This window comes from Cetorhinus maximus, chromosome 29 (genome assembly GCF_964194155.1).
Source record: "Cetorhinus maximus chromosome 29, sCetMax3.hap1.1, whole genome shotgun sequence".
In the NCBI taxonomy this organism is placed as follows: Eukaryota; Metazoa; Chordata; class Chondrichthyes; order Lamniformes; family Cetorhinidae; genus Cetorhinus; species Cetorhinus maximus.
Window position 1 is genome coordinate 4,013,817 of NC_135907.1, and position 22,093 is coordinate 4,035,909.

Consider the following 22,093-nt stretch of genomic DNA (forward strand, 5'->3'; position numbering starts at 1 on the left):
AACTTAACCATGTTACATCTTGTCAAACATCCAGGTGTATACCCCTTGGTGAATTACACTTTCTTGAATTTACACTTCCTTCTTTTTCTATTCGGTACAAGCCTGGTGGTTTCAGCAGAGGTAGCAGCAGGCTGCTTAGATCCACACTCCGACTGCTCAGATGCTTTGGGCCATTATTCTCTAGGTTCTGGAGCCCTTGAGGTTCCCACCAATGATGCAGCTGCAGCATGTCGGGTACTGGCGAATGGTGGTGGGGCGGGGGTGGGGTTAACGGGTGAGATATGGGAGTGTTTTGAGTTGCATCCCGCTTCTATGTCCTCTTTTGTCATTATCTCTCTCTGGGCCAACGCCACATCATTCCTATCACTCTGCTGTAAACCTGACTGGTGAACATGAATGATGCATTGCAAGGCCATAAGAGATCTGGTCATCTTGTTTAAGGTGTCAGACATCTCTACCATCACAGTCATGGTCATGGCTCACATAGATTCATCTGAACGCCATGCTTGAAGCTCCATGGAGAAGAACCCTCACAATTCCCTGCGCTACCCAATCAATTCACAAAATTAAAGAATCACAGAATGTTATGGTGCAGGAGGCCACTCAGCCCATCATGTCTGCACCAGCTCTCCGAATGAGCATTATGACTTAGCGCCATTCTCCTGCCTTCTCCCCATACCCTTGCACATTGTTTCTATTCAAATAATTATCTAATGTCCTCTTGAATGCCTCGATTGAACCTGCCTCCACCACACTTCCAGGCTGTGCATTCCATACTCGAACCACTCGCTGTGTGAAAAAGTTTTTTCTCAAGTTACATTTGCTTCTTTTGCAAATCACTTTAAATCTGTGCCCTCTCCTTGATCCTTTAACAAGTGGGAACAGTTTCTCCCTATCTACTCTGTCCAGCCCCTTCATGATTTTGAACATCTCCATCGAATCTCCTCTTAGCCTTCTCCTCTCCAAGGAGAACAGTCCAACCTCTCCAATCTACCCACATAGCTGAAGTTTCTCATCCCTGGAACCATTCTTGTAAACCTCTTCCGCACCCTCTCCAATGTGTTCACAGCCTTCCCATAATGTTGTGCCTAGAACTGTACACAATATTCCAGCTGAGGTCTAACAAGTGTTTTATATAAATTCAGCATAACCTCCCTGCTCTTGTACTCTAAGCCCCTATTAATAAGGCCCAGGATGCTATATGCTTGTTTAACTGCTCTCTCCACCTATACTGCCACCTTCAATGATCTATGCACATATACACCCAGGTCCCTCTGCTCCTGCACCCTCTTAAGAATTGTACCCCTTATTTTACATTGTCTCTCCATGTTCTTCCTACCAAAATGCATCACCTCACACTTCTCCACATTGAACTTCATCTGCCACCTAGCTGTCCACTCCACCAACTTGTCTACGTCCCCTTGAAGTTCCACACCGTCCTCCTTCACAGCACTCCCAAGCTTCATATCATCCGCAAACTTTGAAATTGTCCCCTGCACATCAGGATCTAGATCATTAATATGTATCAGGAAAAGCAAGGGTTCCAATACCAACCCCTTAGTTCCCCTAGTGGGGAACTCCACTACAAACCTTCCTCCAGCCTGAAAAATATCAGTTGACCGTTACCCTCTGTTTCCTATTACTCCGTCAATTTTGTACCCACGTTGTTACTGTCCCTTTTGTTCAGTGACCTATTACTTTTCTCACAAGTCTGTTGTGTGGCACTGTATCAAATGCCTTTTGAAAGTCCATGTACATCACACCAACAGCATTACCCTCATCAACCCTCTCTGTTACTTCTTCAAAAAGCTCCAGCATGTTAGTTAAACACAATTTCCTCTTTAGAAATCCTTCCTCTTCCTGGCTCTTCCTAATGAACCCACATTTTTCCATGTTAATTCTATCCCAAATCATTGTTTCTAGAATCTTGTCCACCACTGACATTAAACTGACTGGTTTGTAATGTCTGGGCTTATCCTTACATCCTTTTTTGAACAAGGGTGTAATGTTTGCAATTCTCCAGTCCTCTGGCACCTCCCCTGAGTCTAGGGAAGACTGAAAAGTTATGGCCAGTGCCCCTGCAATTTCCTCTCTTACTTTCTTCAATATCCCTGGATGCATCTCATCTGGTCCCGGTGCCTTGTCAACTTTAGGTACCGACACTTTATCCAACACTTCCTCCTTATCGATTTTCAACCCTTCTAGTGACAGAGTTTCCTCCTCTGTCACCGCGACCTCGGTAACATCTGCTTCCTTGGTAAAGACATATGCAAAGTATTAATTTAATACCTCAGCCATGCCCCCTGCCATGTGTAAATCCCCTTTTTGGTCCCTAATCGATCCTACTCTTCCTTTTACCACCCTCTTACTATTTGTGGGCCCAGAGAAGACTTTGGAATTCCCCTTTATGTTGATTGCCAGTTTTTTCTCATAATCCCTCTTTGCTTCTCCTATTTTCTTTTTCACTCTCCCCTCTTCTACCTGGCACCTGTCATAAGCACACTTTTTCTTCTATTATCTTAATTTCTATCTGCTTTTTCATCCAGGGAGCTCTGGGTTTGTTTGCCCAACCTTTCCCTTATGAGAAAATATACCTTGGTTGTGCCCAAACCATTTGTTCTTTAAAGGTAGCCCATTGTTCAGCTAGTTTATCCTGCCAACTTTTGGTTCCAGTCTATCCGGCCCGGCTCTGTTCTTGCCCCATTAAAGTCAGCTCTCCCCCAGTTAATTATTCTTAATCTGGATTGTACATTGTCCTTTTTTACCGTCATCCTAAACCTTATGATACAATGATCACTGTTTCCTAAATGTTCCCCCACTAACGCTTGATCTACTTGGGCCCATTTCCAAGAACCAGATCCAATAGTCCATCCTTTCTTGTTAGATTGGACACATGCTGCTGTAGAAAATTCTCCTGAACACAATCTAGGAACCTTTGCCCCTCTCTGCCCTTTACACTACCACTGCCCAGTCTCCATTCGGGTAATTAAAGTCATCCATTATAACTACTCTATAATGCTGCATCTCTCTGTAATTTCCCTGCAGATTTGTCCCTCTATGTCCTTCTCATTATTTGGCGGTCTATAAACTACACCGAGCAATGTAATTACACCCTTTTTGTTCCTTAGCTCTAACCAAATTGATTCTGTCCTTGAAAGCCCTGGGACATCCTCTTTCTCCAGCACTGCAATCCTCTCCTTAGCCAATACGGCCACCCCTCCTCCTTTTCATCCTTTCCTATCTTTTCGTGTTCCCAGGAATATTTAACACCCAGTTCTGCCTTTCCTTGAGCCAGGTCTCTGTTATCGCCAAAACATCATATTTCCACATGGCAATCTGCACCTGTCTTATTGACTATACTCTGTGCATTCACATACATGCACAGTAACCCTGAGTTAGACTTCATGACTTTCTCCCTTACTCTGACTCCACCGATGAACTTACTATTCTCTATATTAGTGCTATTTGTCTCTCCCAGTATTTTGTGCACCCTGGTATTCCTCTCCAATATTCTCTCCTGGCTCCCACATCCCCACCGAGTTACTTTAAAGCCCTCCCAACAGCACTAGTAAAATGCCCTGCAAGGAACTCAGTCCCAGCTCTGTTCAGATGCAACCCATACGGCTTGTACAGGTGCCATCTCCCCCTGAGCCAGTCCCAGTGTCCCAGGAATCTGAAGCCCTCCCTCCTGCACCATCTTTCCAGCCATGCATTCATCTGCCTTATCCTCCTATTCCTGTACTCACTGGCACACGACAGTGGGAGTAATCCGGAGATTACTACATTTGAGGACCTGTTTGCTAATTTTTGACCTAGCTCCCTAAATTCTGATCACAGAACCACATCCTCCTTCCTACCTAAGTCATTGGTATCAATGTGGACCACGACCTCTGGCTGATCACCATTCCCCAGAAGAATGTTCTGCAGCCGCTCACTGATATCCTTGACCCTGGCACCAGGGAGGCAACATACCATCCTGGAGTCACGTCTACAGCTGTAGAAGCTCCTGCCTGTTCCCCAAACTCATGAATCCCCTATCACTATTGCTCTTCCTTTCTTCTTCCTCCCCTCCTGTACAACCAGCTCGTGGTGCCACAAACTTGTCTCTGGCTGCACTCGTCTGAGGAACCAGCGCCCTCACCAGCTTCCAAAATGGAAAACCGATTTGTGAGCAGGACCCCAGGGTACTCCTGCACTACCTGCCTAGTTCTCTTGGACTGCCTGGTGCGGTCACCCATTCCCTTTCTGCCTCCAGGCTCCTAAGATGCGGTGTGACCACCTCTCTGAACGTGCTATCCGCGTAGCTCTCAGCCTCGCGGATATGTCACAGTGACTCCAGCTGCCGCTCGAGCTCTGAAACCCGGAGCTCAAGGTTCTGCAGCTGGCAGCACTTCCTGCAACATGTGGTTGTCTAGGGTACCAGTAGCGTCCATGATTGATTGGTAAGGGGATCAAAGTTTACGGGGAGAATGGGGTTGAGAAACTTATCAGCCATGATTGAATGGTGGAGCAGACTCGATGGGCCGAAGGGCCTAATTTCTGCTCCTATGTCTTATGGTCTTATGGCTTCCCACGTATTACAGGACACACATTCCATTCGACCAAGCTGCCCTGCCATGTCTTAACTTTATTTTACTTTGGTTCATTTATATTACTTTATTACATTGGCCCTGACTTTCCCTTATTCCTGGTGTTTCTCACTTAAATCTAAATATGTCAACTTCTTTAAAAATAATCCACTTTTCTAATTTACGGCAATTTAAAAACAGTCCCTATCAGCAGTTTCTTACCAACCAATGTACTTATGGTTTTCCTGTGATGTCACTATTTGTTTTCTCTCATTCTTTCAAACTCAGCGCGGGCCAGTTCCGAACAGCTGACTGGTCCCGCTGCTTCTCCGACTCCCAGGTAAGTGGCGTAGGTCTCAAGCCTCGGCTCCTATTTATACTCTCCCAATCTGGGTTGCTTCCTCACAGGTCCGCCGCCCCTCCGACTCCCAGGTAAGTTAGACTCCTCCATCCTCTCTGCTAGTGTGGGCAGTGTGCACAATGGCTAAGTTGCTGATGCTTCTCTAGAATTCTGCATTTCAGCAACAATCCCCGGGGGTGGCTCAGCATCTGCGTTCAGCTGAGCAGAGTTTTGAGAGGATTGTGCCCCTAGTATGTCCTCTCCACAGCTGTCCCTGCCACCAATGTCTACTCATGCTCACTTGTGGAACTGTGAATCATCCAATGAGCTGGAGCTCAGTAGGTAGCACTCTTGTCTCTGAGTTACAAGGTTCTGGGTTCAAGTCCAACTCCAGGGCTCCAGCGCAGTACTGAGTGAGTGCTACATGGTTGAAGGTGCTGTCTGTTGGATGAGAAGTTAAACTGAGACCTTATCTGCCTGCTCGGGTGGATGTGAAAGCTCCTGTGGCACTATTTTGAGTAAGAGCAGGGGAGTTCTCCCCAGTGTCCTGGCCAATATTAATCCCTCAATTAACATCACAAAAGGCAGATTATCTGGTCATTGTCACATTGCTGTTTGTGGAGTTTGCTGAGCACAATCTGACTACATTACAATGGTGACTACACCTCAAAAAGTACTCCATTGGCTGTAGAGTACTTGAGATGTCCAGTGGTTGTGGAAAATACCATTTAATTATAAGGCTTTCTATTTTTTCTCACTATTTAAGTCAACCCATTGAGGTACGAGTATTTGCGCTGGTGCATGGCAAGAGGTATCCTCTAATCCTGCAGCCTCAGGGGGAAAGAGGTCCTGGGAGGAATTGTCCTCTTGTTTGCCCAGCCACACTTGCAGTTAATGCAAAGTTCCAGGAGACAAAAGAAAGGGATAAAATTTGTCACAACTAAAGTCAAAATCTTGACAATTGCCACACTTAATCTTCCCCTCATTCAATCGATGAAATAAAGTCAGCGGATGTGTCTAGGGATATTTGTCACTTTGTCACCATCTATCTGTGAGTTCCCTGTTTCTCCAACTGAGAGGAACGCAGATGTGTCACTAATCGCCAGGGTTTCCTCCTCTGCGTCTGTGAGCCAAACTCTTTGTATCAGACCACCTCTACTCCTCTCTCTCCCTCCCTGGCATTCTGTGCTCTTTACCACAAAAAAACAGTGAGGTCAGGTAACCCCACAGATGTGTCACACTGTATTGCATAAGGATTGGGATGAGTAGCAATGCTGGTTGGATCAATGGGGCGGTGATGAAATGCTTAAAAGTGAAGGTGAGGTGGTGCTGAAAGTTGAGTGGCTGTGAGGAGTGATGTGGTGGTTGGCAAGACAGAGGAGCCAGGGAAGGCGGTGGTAAAACAACAGGATGTAATTGAATCAGCACATTTTTATTTATTAACATCCCTTGTTCAAAGAGCATTTAAGAGCCAACCACATTGCTGTCTGTGATCACATGTAGACTAGATCTACAGATTTCCTTCCCTTAAGGACATTAAGAACCAGATGGGTTTTTACAACAGTCAGTGTCATCATCATCCATTGAATTCAAATTCCACTATCTGCTGTGGTGGGATTCGAACCCAGGTCCCCAGAGCATTACCCTGGGTCTCTGGATTACTAGTCTAGCGACAATACCACTACACCATCACCTCCCCCTGTATATACTCACTTTTCCTCATCTGGTTAGGTCTTTCAACTGCTTCCTGCATCCAGGAGTGAAGGATGACACTCCTGCTGCTCACCTTCTGGGCTACGTCTAACCACGCCTTCTTGGTCAGGTCCACAGCTTTCTCCCTCCCATTGCTGGGAAGAAGTATGTCCTGCTCCTGACTGCACCCAGCAGTAATTCCCGTGAAGCATCACTGAATCTGGGTGTTGCCCTTGGTCATTGTTGACTCCTTCTCTGAAGGATATGAGAAAATGCACCTTTCACTAAACACCTGGAAAACAAAGGTCCTCTCCAAACAGTTCCCACAGCACAACACCTCCTCCCGTCAATTAAGATCAACGGTGAGATCTTCCTCTCGATGAAGGCAGGCATAGATGACGAAATTCATCGTTGTCTCCTATGTGCTGGCTCAGCCTTCAGCAGACTAAGGAAAAGAGTATTTGAGGACCAGAATCTCAAACCCAGCACTCTGGCCAAGCTTTACTGGGCAGCAGTGACCCCCATGCTCCTATATGCTTCGGAGATTTGGACAGCCTACACCCGGCACTTCAAAGCACTGGAGAAGCACCACCAGCAATGGCCCTGCAAGATCATCCAAATCCGATGGCAAGAAAGGTGGTCCTACTGCAGCGTCCTCTCCAAAACCAATCTGCCCAGCATTGAGATGCTAATCACTCAATAACAGCTCATCCAGGCAGGACATGTCGTTCATAAGCCTGACACCAGACTCCTGAAGCAATGGCTCTATTTGGAACTCGGTCACAGCAGGAGGCTCCCCGGAGCACAATGGGAATGCTTTAGGGATGTCCTCAAAGCATCCCGAAAGAGGTCAAACATAACGGCAACTCATGGGAGTCCCTGGCTTGTGACCGGCCAAAATGGAGAAGGTTCATTTGGGAAGGCACCGAATGTATCGAGAGGCTTCATCAGGAACGTGCAGAGGGGAAGTCGAGGCTTCGGAGGATGCGCACAAATCTCCCAACAATTCATCTACCCGACCCTTCACGCACCACCTGCCCTGCACGGGGCAGAGTCCGCAGGTCACGCATCGGACTTAACAGAACCCATCAAATCGGAGTGAAGGCAGGTCATCCTCCATCCCAAAGGACTGCCTAAGGAGGAAGAAGATGTCCACCCAAGGACATCTTTCATTTCGATTAGTGCACTGTCCCTTTAAATACAGCTGAGATTGTATTATGCGGATGCACATCACACCAACAATGCAGCAAAACCCAGAAGTCAAAATGAGTTGCGATCACTGATTCTGATCAACTAAGTTGACTTCTGGTTATCACCCTTGTAATTGCACCACCCCAGCTTTGAAGCTGCCTTCAGATTAACAATGGGGTCAATATCCTTTAGAGTCAAGGAGGGAACAGTCTTTATTAGACTTAGTAACAAGTAATGGGCCAGAATTAACTAATAATCTGACAGTAAGGGAACATCTTGCAAACAGTCACCATAAACACTGGCCTGTTTGAAAATTGAGTTTGAGTAGGAGAAAGATCACATAATAACCAAATTTTTAAACTTAAGTAAGGCTGACCTCAAAGACATATAGTGTAAGCTAAACACAATGAATCAGGCCAAGCTATTAACAGGTCAACCTACAAAAAAAATTGGGAGGTATTCAAAGAAGTCTTTAGTACAATGAAAGGCCAGTTCATGCCTCTACAGAGCAGAGGTTTCACATATACAATCAAGCAACCCAACCAACACAAGTGGTGCATAAAACTAAAGAAAGTGGTTTAAACAAATGCTAAGAAAACTGGCAATTAGTTAAGCAGGAGATATGGGGAAACAAAGGAAAGACAATCAACTCGGTCTTTGGTCTGCCTGAAACTTGTTGGTCTTCCAGTGCAAAGAGTTGTCCTCTACTGAGTGTTGCAGACTGGCACATTCCAAGGTCCAGGACTATGTGCTGAGGGACGCACTAAAGGTTGGGGCAGGGCCCACAGAGGCGCAATGGGGAGAGGTCACGGTCTAAGGCCTTTCAGCCACAGGACACCGAGGGGCTGGAAACTGTGTAGAACCCCTCGGGCTGTATGTTTGACATACAATGAATACCGTAAATATTAACCGTGTTGGTAAACGTAATAAGTAACACACAACATTGGAAGAAACTGATTTGGTTTTGCACCTTATGAAATGTCAACTTTGAACAGTCATGAAATGCACTTTTATAAACTTTATGAAGTAAGCATATCTTTGGAGGAAAAATAGGGAAACAACAGAAAGACACAAAGAAAGGATTAAGACCAGAAGAAAGGTAATATGAAAACAAATTTTACAACTAATATAAAGGCTAACAGATAACATCTTTATAAACATATCGAGCCAAAAGTGTCTGAGAGAAATGGGACAAGGTGATACTTTACTAGACAATAAGAAAATGGCAGGTTTATTAAACGAGTGCTTGGTATCCATTTTCACAGTAGAAGAAGCTGATAGAAGGGAAACTATGGCTGGGGTTGTTGGAGAACCGTCAATTCCATGAGGATAGCCCAACGGAATCAAGTTCCCTTCAGGCATTTAATTAGCCGCCATTGGGACTTCCCCATGATTGAGGTCCCAGACAACTTAAGTCATGCCCAGTGAGAGCTGCCAGCCAATCAAAGGACGGCAGCTCACCAGAGCTGCCAATGCCAATGGAAGCAGTGGCAGCTAGTGGCAATGCGCCCACCCAAGACCCAGGATCATGGAGGCACACCAGGCCACACGCCAGTGAAGGCGGGATGGGGGTCATGGGGTGGGGTCTTCATGGGAGGCAATGGGGGTTGGAGGCAAGGGCAGGGGTTGACTTTCAGTGGCCCCTCCACCCCCAACCTCCAGCCTGATAGCAGTTCCCTCAATTGGGCACAGAGTGTGGCCGTGAGGCCTCCAAATAATGCCAGAGCCACCCCTAAACTGCAATATGTCCAGGGAGAATTGGTGTCAACTGACCTATTGATGAGACTAATTGATCTCCCACGGCCGCTGGTTGGGAAACCCACATCAGTCCCTTCACCCTCCGACATAACTGGGGGAGGTTTACCCGCTGCCGAGAGACTGATGCAGGACCCACCATTAAATGGACCCAGTCGCCCCGGTTCTCACCACGACAGGCTGCATTAAACCCAGCTCTATAAATACATCAATCAACAGGAGAAATCTATTGGGTTCAATACCAGCAAAAAAAGGTAACAGAGAAAATAATGGGACTTAGGATAAATAAGCCTCCAGGAGCTGATGGTTTCCACCCCTGGGAAGAAATAGATGCGTTAGTCATAATCCTTCAACGCTCTTTAGATTGGAAATTTGCTAATGTCGTCTATTATTTAATAAGGGTGGGAAAGCAATAGCAGACCAGTTAGTACAATCTGTCAATAGGGATAATATGAAATGATCAGAGAGAGCAGCACGGCTGTATTAAGGGTAAGTCATGTCTGATTAACCTGGTTAAATATTTTAAGAATATTTTTTACACAGTTCTTTACACAGGTGGGTTCAGCATTGAGCACCAAAGATCGTGGGAAGTCGTGAGTTGATTGGCTGCTCAGTATTGCTGCCTAGGGACTGAGTCTAAACAACTGGCAGATTAAAACAATAAAAATATTAAGTTAATAATAAGTAACATGTGAGTAGCTGGTGAGTCTTCTCTTTTATTTTTAAGTCAGGTTTATTACCATTAGTAAGGTGTGTTAAGTATTAGGATTTATCAGTATTAGTGAGGTTTACTAATGGTTGTAAGGCTTATTTTTCAGCAGTAATGTTTATTACTATTGGTAAGGTGTGTTAGCAGTAGCAACGGCAGGAAAATGGCAGGGCTGCTCCAACCTCTAGAATGCACATTCTGTGCTATGTGGGAACTCCAGAACACTTCCTGTGTCCTGGATAACCATTTGTAGGAAATGTCATCAGCTGCGGCAGCTTGAGCTCCTGTTTGGGAACTTGAGCAGCAGCTGGCATCACTGCAGGGCACCATGAGGTTGAGAGTGACGTGGCTAGCACATTTATAGATATGGTCACCCCGCAGCTTAACAGTATGCAGGGAGAGAAGGAATGGGTGATCACCAGGCAGTCAAATAAGAACAGGAAGTAATGCAGGAGTCCTCTGGGTACACCTCACTCTCCCACCACTATTCCAGTCTGAGTAATGATGAGAGTGATGATTCATCGGGGTAGTGCAGCCGGAGCCAAGTCCATAGCACCACAAGTGGCTCAGCTGTACAGAGAGGCACAAAGAAGATCGGGAGAGCTATAGTGATAGATGATTAGTTAGTTAGGGGAATAGTTAGGAGTTTCTGTGGTCGCAGATGCGAATCCAGGATAATGTGTTGCCTCCCTGCTGCCAGGTTCAAGGATGTCACTGAGCAACTGCAGAGCACCGGGGTGGGGGGCTGGTGGGGAGGGTGAACAGCCAGCAGATGTGGTCCACATTGGTACAAACGACATAGGCAGAAAGAGGAGTGATGTGGTCCTACAGTCAGAACTTAGGAAGCTAGGTAGGGAATTAGCAAGCAGGACCTCAAAAGTAGTAATCTCCAGATTACTCCCAGTACCACGGACAAATGAGTATAGAAATAGTAGGATAAAGCAGTTGAACGTGTGGCTGGAAAGACAGTGCAGGAGTGAGGGCTTTAGATTCTTGGGACATCAGGACTGGTTCGGGAGGAGATGGGATCTGTACAGACCGGACGGGTTGCACCTAAATAGAGCTGGGACTGATTTCCTGGCTGCGTGTTTTGCTGGTACCATTAGGGAGGGAATAAACTAACTTGGCAGGAGTGTGAGAACCAGAAGATAATATCAGAGACAAATACAAAGATGCACAGAATACTGGGAGAGACAGATAGCGCTAGAATAAGGAATAGTGAATAGGTGGGGTCAAAGTAAAGGAGAAAGTAATAGAGTCTAAATCAGGATTACTGTGCATGTATGACAATGCACGGCGTGTGGTAAATAAGATTGGGGAGTTACAGGTGCAGATTGCCATGTGGAAACATGATGTTGTGGCGATAACAGAGACCTGGCTCAAGGAAGGGCAAAACTGGGTGTTAAATGTTCCCGAATACGAGGTGTTCAAGGAAGATAGGAAAGGAAGAAAAGGAGGAGGGGCAGTGGTACTGAATAAGGAGAGCATTGCAGTCAGTGCTGGAGAGAGAGGATGTCCCAGAGGGGTCAGGGAAAGAATCTACTTGGCTAAAGCTAAAGTGCAGTTACATTGCTTGGTGTAGTCTGTAGGCCAGAAGGATTTGGAGGAACAGATTTGCAAGGAAATTACAGAGAGATGCAAAGTTAATAGGATACTTATAATGGAGCACTTTAATTATCCAAATATAGACTGGGATAGTGGCAGTGTAAAGGGCAGAGAGGGGCAAGAATTCCTCAAGTGTGATCAGGAGAATATTCTACATCAGTACATCTCCAGGTCAACGAGAAAGGAGGTACTGCTAGGCCTGGTTCTTGGAAATGAGGTAGGCCAAGTGAATCAAGTGTCGTTAGGAGAAGATTTAGGGCTCAGCGATTATTGTATAAGGTTTAGGCTGACTATGGAAAAGGATAAAGAACACTCCAGAGTAAGAATAATTAACTAAGGGAAAGACAACTTCAATGGGGTAAGAATGGATCTGGGCCCAATAAATTGGAGTCAAAGTTTGGCAGGATAAATGGTAGCTGAAGAAGAGATAGTTCATGCACAGTCAAGGCATATTCCCTCGAAAGGGATATGTAGGGCAAACAAATCCTGGATGATGAAAGAGATAGAAATTAAGGTAAAGAAGAAAAGTGTGCTTAAGACAGATATAAGGTAGGAAATATTGTTAAGAGCCAGGCTGAATTTTATAGATTCAGGAATGGTTTCTGCAGATTGGGAGGTAGCAAATGTCACCCCACAATTTAAGAAGGGAGGAAGAGAGAAAACAGGGAACTACAGACCTGTTAGCCTTACATCAATAGTAGGGAAAATGCTAGAATCTATCGTAAAGGATGTGATAAATGGACACTTGAATAATAATGATCTGATTGGGCATAGTCAGCATGGATTTATGAACGGGAAATCATGTCTGACAAACCTGCTGGAGGTTTTTGAGGGTGTGCCTAACAGAATTGATAAATGGAGTCAGTGGATGTAGTATACTTGGATTTTCAGAAGGCTTTTGATAAAGCCCCCCGACAAGAGGTTGATTAGCAAAATAAAAGCACATGGGGTACGAGGCAATATACTGGCATGGATAAAGGATTGGCTAACAAGCAGAAAACAGGGAGTAGGAATAAACAGGTCATTCTTGTGTTGGCAGCTATGACTAGTGGGGCACTGCAAGGATCAGTACTCGGGCCCCAGCTGTTCACAATATATATCAATGATTTGGATGTTGGGACCAAATGTAATATTTCCAAGTTTGCGGATGACACAAAGCTAGGCGGGAATGTGTGTTGTGAGGAAGATGCAAAGCGGCTTCAAGGGGGTTTGGTCAGACTTAGTGAGTGGGCAAGAACATGGCAGATAGAATATAAAGTGGAAAAATGTGAGGTTATCCACTTTGGTAGGAGCAACAGATGTGCAGGTATTTCTTAAATGGTAAGAGATTAGAAAGTGTAGATGTACAAAGAGACCTTGGTGTCATCAGTCACTGAAAGCTATCATGCAGGTGCAACAAGCAAGTAGGAAAGTTAATGGTATGTTAGCCTTTATCTCAAAAGGATTTGAGTACAGGAGTAACAAAGTCTTGCTTCAATTGTATAGAATCTGGAGTAGTGTGTGCAGTTTTGGTCCCCTTACCTCAGAAACTATATTATTGCCATAGAAGGAGTGCAACAAAGGTTCACCAGACTTGTTCCCGGGATAGCGAGACTGTCCTATGAAGAGAGATTGGGGAAACTGGGCCTGTGTTCTCTAGAGTTTTGAAGAATGAGAGGTGATCTTATTGAAATCGACAAAATACTTAAAGGGATAGGCAGGGCAGGTGCAGGTAAGATGTTTCCTCTGGTTGGGGAGTCTAGAACCAGGGGACATCATTTCAAAATAAGGGGAAGCCACTTAGGACCGAGATAAGGAGAAATGTTTTTACTCAGAGGGTTGTGAATATTTGGAATTCTCTGTCCCAGAGGCTGTGGAAGTTCAGTCATTGAGTATGTTTAAAGTAGAGATTGACAGATTTCTAATTATCAGTGACATAAAGGGATGTGGGGATAGTGTGGGGAAAAAGACACTGAAGTGGATGATCGGCCATGTGGAGCAAGATTGCCAGGCTGATATACCTACTCCTGCTCCGATATTCCTGATACAGAAAATTCTGGTGGGAGTTGAAAAGAAACAAATAAGAAAAGCAAAGAGGGAGTATGAAAAGAGACCGGTAGACAACATAAAAGGAAATCTCAAAGTCTTCTATAAGCATATAAATAATAAAAGGGTGGTAAAAGGAGGAGGAGGGCTGATCAGGGACCAACCAGAGGATTTACGCATGGAGGCAGAGGGCATGGCTGAGATATTAACTGAATACTTTTCAGCTGTCTTCACCAAGGAACAAGTTGCTGCCCGGGTCATGGTGACAGAGAAGGTAATTCAAACACAAGAACGGTTTTAAATGATAAGGAGGAGGAATTGAATACGCTGTTTATACATGAATCACAAAACGTTAGTATTCATTCCCGGGATGTGGGCTTCGCTGGCTGGGCCAGCATTTATTGCCCATCCCCAATTGCCCCTTGAGAAGGTGGTGGTGAGCTGCCTCCTTGAACTGCTGCAGTCCATGTGGTGTAGGTACACCCACAGTGCTGTTAGGGAGGGAGTTCCAGGATTTTGACCCAGCGACAGTGAAGGAACGGCGATATATTTCCAAGTCAGGGTGGTGAGTGACTTGGAGGGGAACTTCCAGGTGGTGGTGTTCCCATCTATCTGCTGCCCTTGTCCTTCTAGATGGTAGCGGTCGTGGGTTTGGAAGGTACTGTCTAAGGAGCCTTGGTGAGTTCCTGCAGTGCATCTTGTAAATGGTACACACTGCTGCTACTGTGCGTCGTTGGTGGAGGGAGTTAATGTTTGCGGATGTGGTGCCAATCAAGCGGACTGCTTTGTCCTGGATGGTGTCCAGCTTATTCAGTGTTGTTGGAGCTGCACTCACCCAGGCAAGTGGGGAGTATTCCATCACACTCCTGACTTGTGCCTTGTAGATGGTGGACAGGCTTTGGGGAGTCAGGAGCTGATTTTGCTGTGCCCCCGCCTTCCTAAAAATTTAAATGGGCCGGGATAACGTTGGGGGTTCTGCCCGACATCATCCCGCGTCATTTTATGTGTTGGTGAGAAGGCCCCGCCCTCTGCTCACCGACGGCAAAATTCTGCCCATGGAGTTAACAGGTCGGAATAGACCAATCTGCCCCTAAAGCTTGCCCACGCTCATGGTGGCTAGACCATCATGACTGAATAATTCTTCCCTCCTCCCACCACTACAACCAACTCCCAACCCCCGTCACCCCCACCAAATCTCCACAGTCACATAATCTCCTACAAGAAGTGAAAAACAGAATCAACCTAACGCCAATAAGGGAAAAAGATTCTCTAGAATATTCTTCTCGAATCCCCTCAGGTGATCGCAACCAGCCCAGGAGATCAAATGGACTAAATGTTATCTGTCAAAACACTCACCTTCCAGATGATGCCACCTCTGGCCCGGGCAAGAATTGGTCTAGCTCCCTCTTGAAGACACACACCACCCACCACACCACCCACCACACCGACCACCACACCACCCACCACACCACCCACCACACCACCCACCACACCACCCACCACACCACCCACCACACCGACCAGCACCAGATTCCAAAGGCTCACCCAGTCTCCAAGAGAAGAAGAGCCTCCCAGTGTCCAGTCTAATCCTACTCTTATGCAGTGCACCCCAATCTGCTAAATTGGAACCATCTATCCCTCCGGCAGGTCACCTCGACACTATTCTAAAGTTAACACCTCAAGGTCCTTGCACCTACTTGAAAGCAGCTGAGGTTCTTTAAACCAGGGATCATGTTTGTAGGAGTTTTTCCATGCCTACTATATCACGCACTGTATGGAGGGAACTAAAGCTGGTCACAGAACTCCACGTTCAGTCTGACCAGCAACCTATACAGTGTCAATGTGGTCAAAGTGTCAATACTCTGTTCGCTTTCAGCACATTGAACCATCAACGATACGTACACAATAACAGCAAGGGGTGAATTTTACACCCCGCCTCCCACCCCCACCGTGGATGTATTTAAAGATGGGGGACGTAGAATAGAGCGAGTAGCCAGCCCACTGCTCTCCCATCCACCTCCAATCTGTGCCCCTTATTACGGGAGGCTGGGAAGGCATCAAGCACTCCGCCGCCCTTAGGCCTACAGAGGCTCTTAAGTGGACAATTAATTGCCACTTAAGGGCCTCCATCCGCCTCTGCCACAATGTTTCCTCTCACTGGGGTACGTGGGGAATGGTGAGCAGTCTGAAAGTTTCCACTATACAGGCAGCTGGCGGGCAGAACTGGGGGAGGTACTACCTTTGGGGATCTGCTGTGTCCATCAGGGGCACCCCCACCAAAGATTATATGCATCCCTTTATTCCATGTGCCCCTGTCCTGGCCTCTAAACCCCCCCACTAGCGCTGGGGTCTGCCATGTGCACCCGTTCAAAATCCCCAGACTTACCTGAGCTCCAGGATCCATGGCACTTCATCTTCAGGGACTTGCAGTTCCAGCAGTGGCCACGACTGGGGAGCCAGCCAAGAAACACAATGAGGCTTGGCCCAGAAATCCATTAGCTTGTTGAAACGCCTGAGCCTCAGGGCAAACATGGCTTGAATGACAAATCTGGCTCTCAGATCTATGCTGTCAATTTCACAATGTTTGTTTACACAAGAAAAGGTTTCAAGTGCTTGCAGTTTCAGCTATTGATACTATAAAGTCTGGATGATTGACACTTTTATTGAGCTGTAGTAAAACAGGTTTTTTTAGAAAATGGAAAGTTATTGATGAATGACTGTTTATAAAGCTTTTTTTTTACACATCCTGCTGTCACTACAGGGTTCATTGCTTTTATACAGTGTATAATGGGTGAATGGGCATGAAAGTGCCATAGCTTGGCATGGAGGGCACAAGGAGTCCTGGGGGTTGCTTGGGGGTTTACCTTGGCATGGGGGGGCCAGGCGAGGCCAAAGGGTGGGTGGGGGTATACCTTGGCATGGGGGCATGAAGGGCCTTAGGGGGTGGATGGGAGGTGTACCTTGGCACGGGAGGCATGAGGGGGACCTTTCATGTAGACTACAGTTCACGACATCTCTGAAGGGCTGCGAACCCCGACTCTTTAAAAACCTGGCCCATGAGAATTGCAGAGAGCTCGGACGTGCCTATCCCCGCTATGGAGTCGGCCAGGTTAGGAGTGCAGGGTGCGGGCCCATGACCTGAGCCAGCCCGCATCCTTAAAAGGCACTTCCAAAGATCGGAAAGCCCGAGGAGGTCGGGGATCCCAGGATCACCACCTGCCCACCGTTTCTGAAGCATCATCCCATCTGGGTGAAAATCTAGCCGTTATATATCCGATTCTGAACACAACGCTGCAGGGAAGGATGTGAAGACCTTGGCGGAAATGCAGCGGAGATTTGAGCAGAGCGATACCAGGGATGAGGAACTTCACGTTATTGGAGGGAAAAGAGAAACTTGGATTGTTGGCTTTCGAGCTGAGAAGGTTAAGGGGGAGATTTAATACATTTTGAAGAATTTTGATAGAATAAATAAGGAGAATCTGTTTCTACTGGCAGGAAGGTCAGTAACCAGAGGGAACACCGATTAGAGGTAATTGGTAAAAGAACTAAAGAGGAGATGAGGGAAATTTTTGTCTTATGATCTTGATTTCACTGCCAGAAAGGGTGCTAGAATCAGATTCAATAGTAACTTTCAAAAGGGAGTTGGATGAAAAGGGAAGATTTACAGAGCTACGGGGAAAGAGCAGGGGGAGTGCAACTAATTCAACAGCTCTTTCAGAGAACCAGCACAGGCACAATGGGCAGAATGGCCTCCATCTGTCCTGCATCAATCTATCTCTTAGCTTCTCTAGCCTTCCAACCCTCCAAAAGCTTAGACCTTTCTCCAACTTTTACCTTCTGTTCATGCCCAGCTTCCTTCACCCCACCAACAGCAGCCGTGTCTTCAGCAGTTTGGATCCTGAGTTTTGGAATGCTAAACCTCTCTCTACCCCTGCACATCCTTTCTCGTTTCAGAGCTCCCCCAACCCCCGCCACCCACCCAACCCCAACACCCCCGCCGCCCTTCCCCAAGAAACCCACCTCTTTGACCAAGCTTTCGGCTGGCTCTTCCAGTATCTTCTTTGGCTTGCTGTTGATTTTTGTGTAATTCTGCTCCTGAGAAGCGGCCTGGAACATTTTCTACATTAAAAGAGCTATATAAATGTGAGTCGTTGTTGTTGCAAGATCACTAAACACACTAAACGAGCAGAGAGATGAAGGATTCAGATTCACAACTCTTCGAAATGAGAGAACGAGTTCATGAAGCTGTTCAAAAATAGGTCATTTTACAGATATTCTGCCTTAATAAAGTCTAACCCTAGCACTTCACACTGTTATTAACTGATGTATTGGAGGTGGTGGCATTGTGGTATTACCATTGGGCTAGTATTCCAGAGACCCAGGGTAATTCTCTGGGGACCCAGGTTTAAATCCCACCATGGCTGATGGTGAAATTTGAATCCAATTAAAAAATAATCAGCAATTATAAGTCTGATGATGACCATATAACCATTGCCGATTGTCGCTAAAACCCATCTGGTTCACTCACGTCCTTTAGGGAAGGAAATCTGCCATCCTTACCTGGTCTGGCCTACAAGTGACTCCAGACCCACAGCAATGTGGTTGGCTCTTAAATGCCCTCTGACCAAGGGCAATTAGGGATGGGCAATAAATGCTGGCCTAGCCTGTGACGCCCACATCACTTGAACGAATAATTTTTTTTAAAAATTGGGCTTGGGTCTTCCTGTTGTGAGCATCTAAAGCTGCAGCTGAGATAAAAGCTAAATACTGCAGATGCTGGAAATCTGAAATAAAAACAAAAAGTGCTGGAAAAACTCAGCAGGTCTGGAGGCGTCTGTGGAGAGAGAAACAGGGTTAACGTTTCGGAGCTCTGAGGAAGTCACATGGACTCGAAACATTAACACTGTTTCTCGCTCCACAGATGCTTCCAGGCGAGCTGAGCTTTTCCAACATTTTTTTTTTTGTTTTTTAATTAAAGCAGTGGCTGTGTTGATGTAGCCAGTGAGAGCACGCTGATGCCCCAAGTGGCTTTGATCCTCAGTTTGTGTAGCGTTCTCTGGACTTGAGGTAGCAGTGCGGCGGGGTGGGGAGGTGAGGCGGGCACAGTTGGGCTCAGTACCACTGAGTTCGATAAGGGTAAGTTATTCAGTGTTCCCATCCATCATCCAACAGCCCCAGTGGGCATTGGATGAGAACAGTGTTGGGCTCATCTGAGATACTCCGCCCCCCTCTATGAATGAATATTCTGTCTACCCTCACAAAGGCTTGGCTCACAGGTTTCACTCCCACTCCTGGGTCAGACGGTCATAGCTTCCAACTACACCCCTGAGTCTAGAGCATATAATCTAGGCTGACACTCCAGTGCAGTACTGAGGGAATGCTGCATTACCAAAGTCCCTTGGGATGTTGAAATGAGATCTGTCTTCTACAGTGTGGCTATCAATGATCCCAGTATCTGAAGAAGCGAAAGAGAGTTTCCCCCAATATCCCGGACAACATTTATTCCCCGGCCAATATATAATATTTCAAATGCTAGTGTGTCTCGATGCTGTTGTGGGAGCTTGCTGTGCACAAATTAGCGGCCATGTTTGTCTACATCACAACAGTAGCTACACTTCATTACCTGCAAAGCAATTTGTGCGGCCTGGAGTTGTGAAAAGGAAATATATAAATGCAAGTTCTTTTTTCTGTCATCTAGTCCTTAGTTGGGCAAGGTGCTGGGGGATTTGGCCGTGGCGGAACATTCTGGAATCAATGCCTTCGGGAGGTGAGGTGGAAAATTGGCAGAAGGAAAAGAATTAAAAAGACTCCCGGTAACATTCAGTTTTCAAACAGAACACATTATGCATTTTTTTTTTTGCACTCCCAATATAAAAACGAATCCTATCTTGCCCAGTGAGTGAGTTAAATCTTCGCCTGTCCCTCGACATCCACAAAGCCTGTGAATCTCAAGGCTGCCCGTGGGTTATTTTCTTGCCCACCTTCCCGCTGGTTGAAATGGGGCTTTCCTACCACCCGTGACCTGAAATTACTGACCTTGCCATTTTGAAGGGATGAGCGGAGGTATCTCATGTTGGTCTTCGATTCTTCTCTGGAGAGGTATCTTTCATTTGCCTGCAGAAAAACAGTATTAACATTGTACAGCTATTCCCACAACCTGAAAACCGTGGAACTCCTCACCTCCCTTAATGTTGCATTTTTCCTACAATCTACAGGCGATTAAAACCCAATGATGGCGCAGGCTTCAGCTTCCCTCCAGTTCTCTTCAACTTTTGTGCACTGTGGCACTTGACCTTTCACCTTGGTTTCCCACTAGTAGTCAGACGGACTGAATTTGTGCTTCTATAAGAGGCTTCTTTGTGGTTGTTGTGGAATCAGTTGGTAGCACTCCTGCCTCTGAGTCAAAAGATGCTGAGTCCAGGGGCTGTGACCAGGGTGACGCTTGGATGAGATGCTGAACCGAGGCCTAATCTGCCCTCTCAAGTGGAAGAGAGAGATTCTTGATAAGCAAGGAGGTGAAAGGTTATTGGGGGTAGGTGGGAATGTGGAGTTGGGATTTCAATCAGATCAACCATGATCTTATTGAATGGCAGAACAGGCTTGAGGGCTCACATGGCCTACTCCTGCTCCTAATTGGTATGTTCATAGGTAAGTAAGTACAAGATCCCACAGCGCTGTTTTGATGGAGAGCAGGAGAGTTCTTCCCGGTGTCCGGGTCAATATTTAACTCACTTCACTTCCCTCACTCACTTTCCCAGAACCGTTTCATCCAATTCAGGGTCGCGAGGAGTCGGAGCCGATCGCGACAGACAATGGGCACTAGGCAGGGTACACCCAGGACAGGATGCCAGTCCACTCACACGTACACACACAGGGGGACAATTTACCGTCGCCAATCGACCTAACCAGCACGTCTATTTAACTAACTGCACTAAAACACAGAATATCTGGTCATTAACCCACTGTCGTTTCTGGGACAAAAACAGAAAATGCTGGAAAAACTCAGCAGGTCCGACAGCATCTGTGGAGGGAGAAACAGAGTTGACATTTCGAGTCTGTGCTTCCTCCATCCAGAGTTGTTTGTGGGACCTTGCTGTGGAAATATTGGCCCCTGCGTTTCCTATCCTGCAACAATGACCACACTTCAAAAGTACTGTGTAGGCTGTAAAGCACTTTGGAACGTCCCAAGGTTGTGAAAGGCACTGTATAAATGCAAAGCTTTTTTTTTTCTTATTTATCAAACTGAGGGGTGATAGCACTGAAAACATGAAGATCTCCCAAGTTCCCAGCTGGTGTAACATTGGGGATCCTGAGACACAGCACAGCTCATGCTAGTGTATCATGTGCAATATTCTAACCACACACACCAGCACAGCCTCAAAAGAATCTCCACCACGCACACCACAGCGACACACTCATTCCTTAATGGCAGGTTCTCAGGGAGGAACACAATTTATCAATTTTACATTAGGTGGCATAATGAATAAAACATAAGAGTTACACAGAGTTTACAGGAGAGGAGGAAAGGTCATGCATCTAGCCTGTGCTGGTGTGTATGTTAAAAGCAATCATCCTCCCACCTTTCCTCACCCACCCCTATCAGCTTATTCTTCTATTCCTTTCTCCCCCGTGTATTTATCCAGCTTCCCCTTAGATACATCCAAACGATTCTAACATTCTAACCATTCTCTGGTTAAAACAGGTTGAAGAATTTTCTCATCCAGTGTTTTCTTGATGACAGCTTTGCTTTACGGTTAAATATTATGAAAACAACCTTCACTTTTCCTGTTTCCGCTGGCTTTCCCTCTCTCTTGTCTTGAAGGCAATATTCATTAAGCGCTTTGGTTGGGGGGGGGAGGGGGGGGGGGGGGCACTTAGGGTCCTAGCCCAGAAGAAGACCATTTGGCCCACTGTACCTGTGGCCAGCCCGAGTGGCTTTTCCTAAAGTGTGAGACTGTGGGAGTCAGAAGAGAATCCAACCACGCTGAGTATCACAGGCCGAATGAGCTGGTCCTCACCAGATGCATGGACATCCCACCCCGGCTCACTGGTTGGCAAACAAGAAGGGACATGCCTGGCTGATTTTCCTCTTCATATCGTTAGGGCACTGAGACTAAATTTGACACCCCCTCTGCCACTCCAGCTTGGCTCAGTAGGTCAGAAATGCGTGGGTGGACATATCAGGAGAGGATTGACACACTGGGTCTC

At 46.3% G+C, this 22,093-nt stretch overlaps 1 protein-coding gene across 1 annotated transcript in view; it reads right to left on the reverse strand.

Annotated features, from left to right (window-relative positions):
* Window positions 1-22,093, reverse strand: part of LOC144669321 (uncharacterized) — a 140,331-nt gene that overhangs the window by 40,375 nt on the left and 77,863 nt on the right. The window contains exons 10-11 of the mRNA XM_078531681.1: window positions 19,922-19,999; window positions 17,906-18,004 (exon numbers count right to left, since the gene is read on the reverse strand). Coding sequence (XP_078387807.1) covers window positions 17,906-18,004; window positions 19,922-19,999 — 177 coding nt within the window. The remainder of the gene's footprint in view (window positions 1-17,905; window positions 18,005-19,921; window positions 20,000-22,093) is intronic.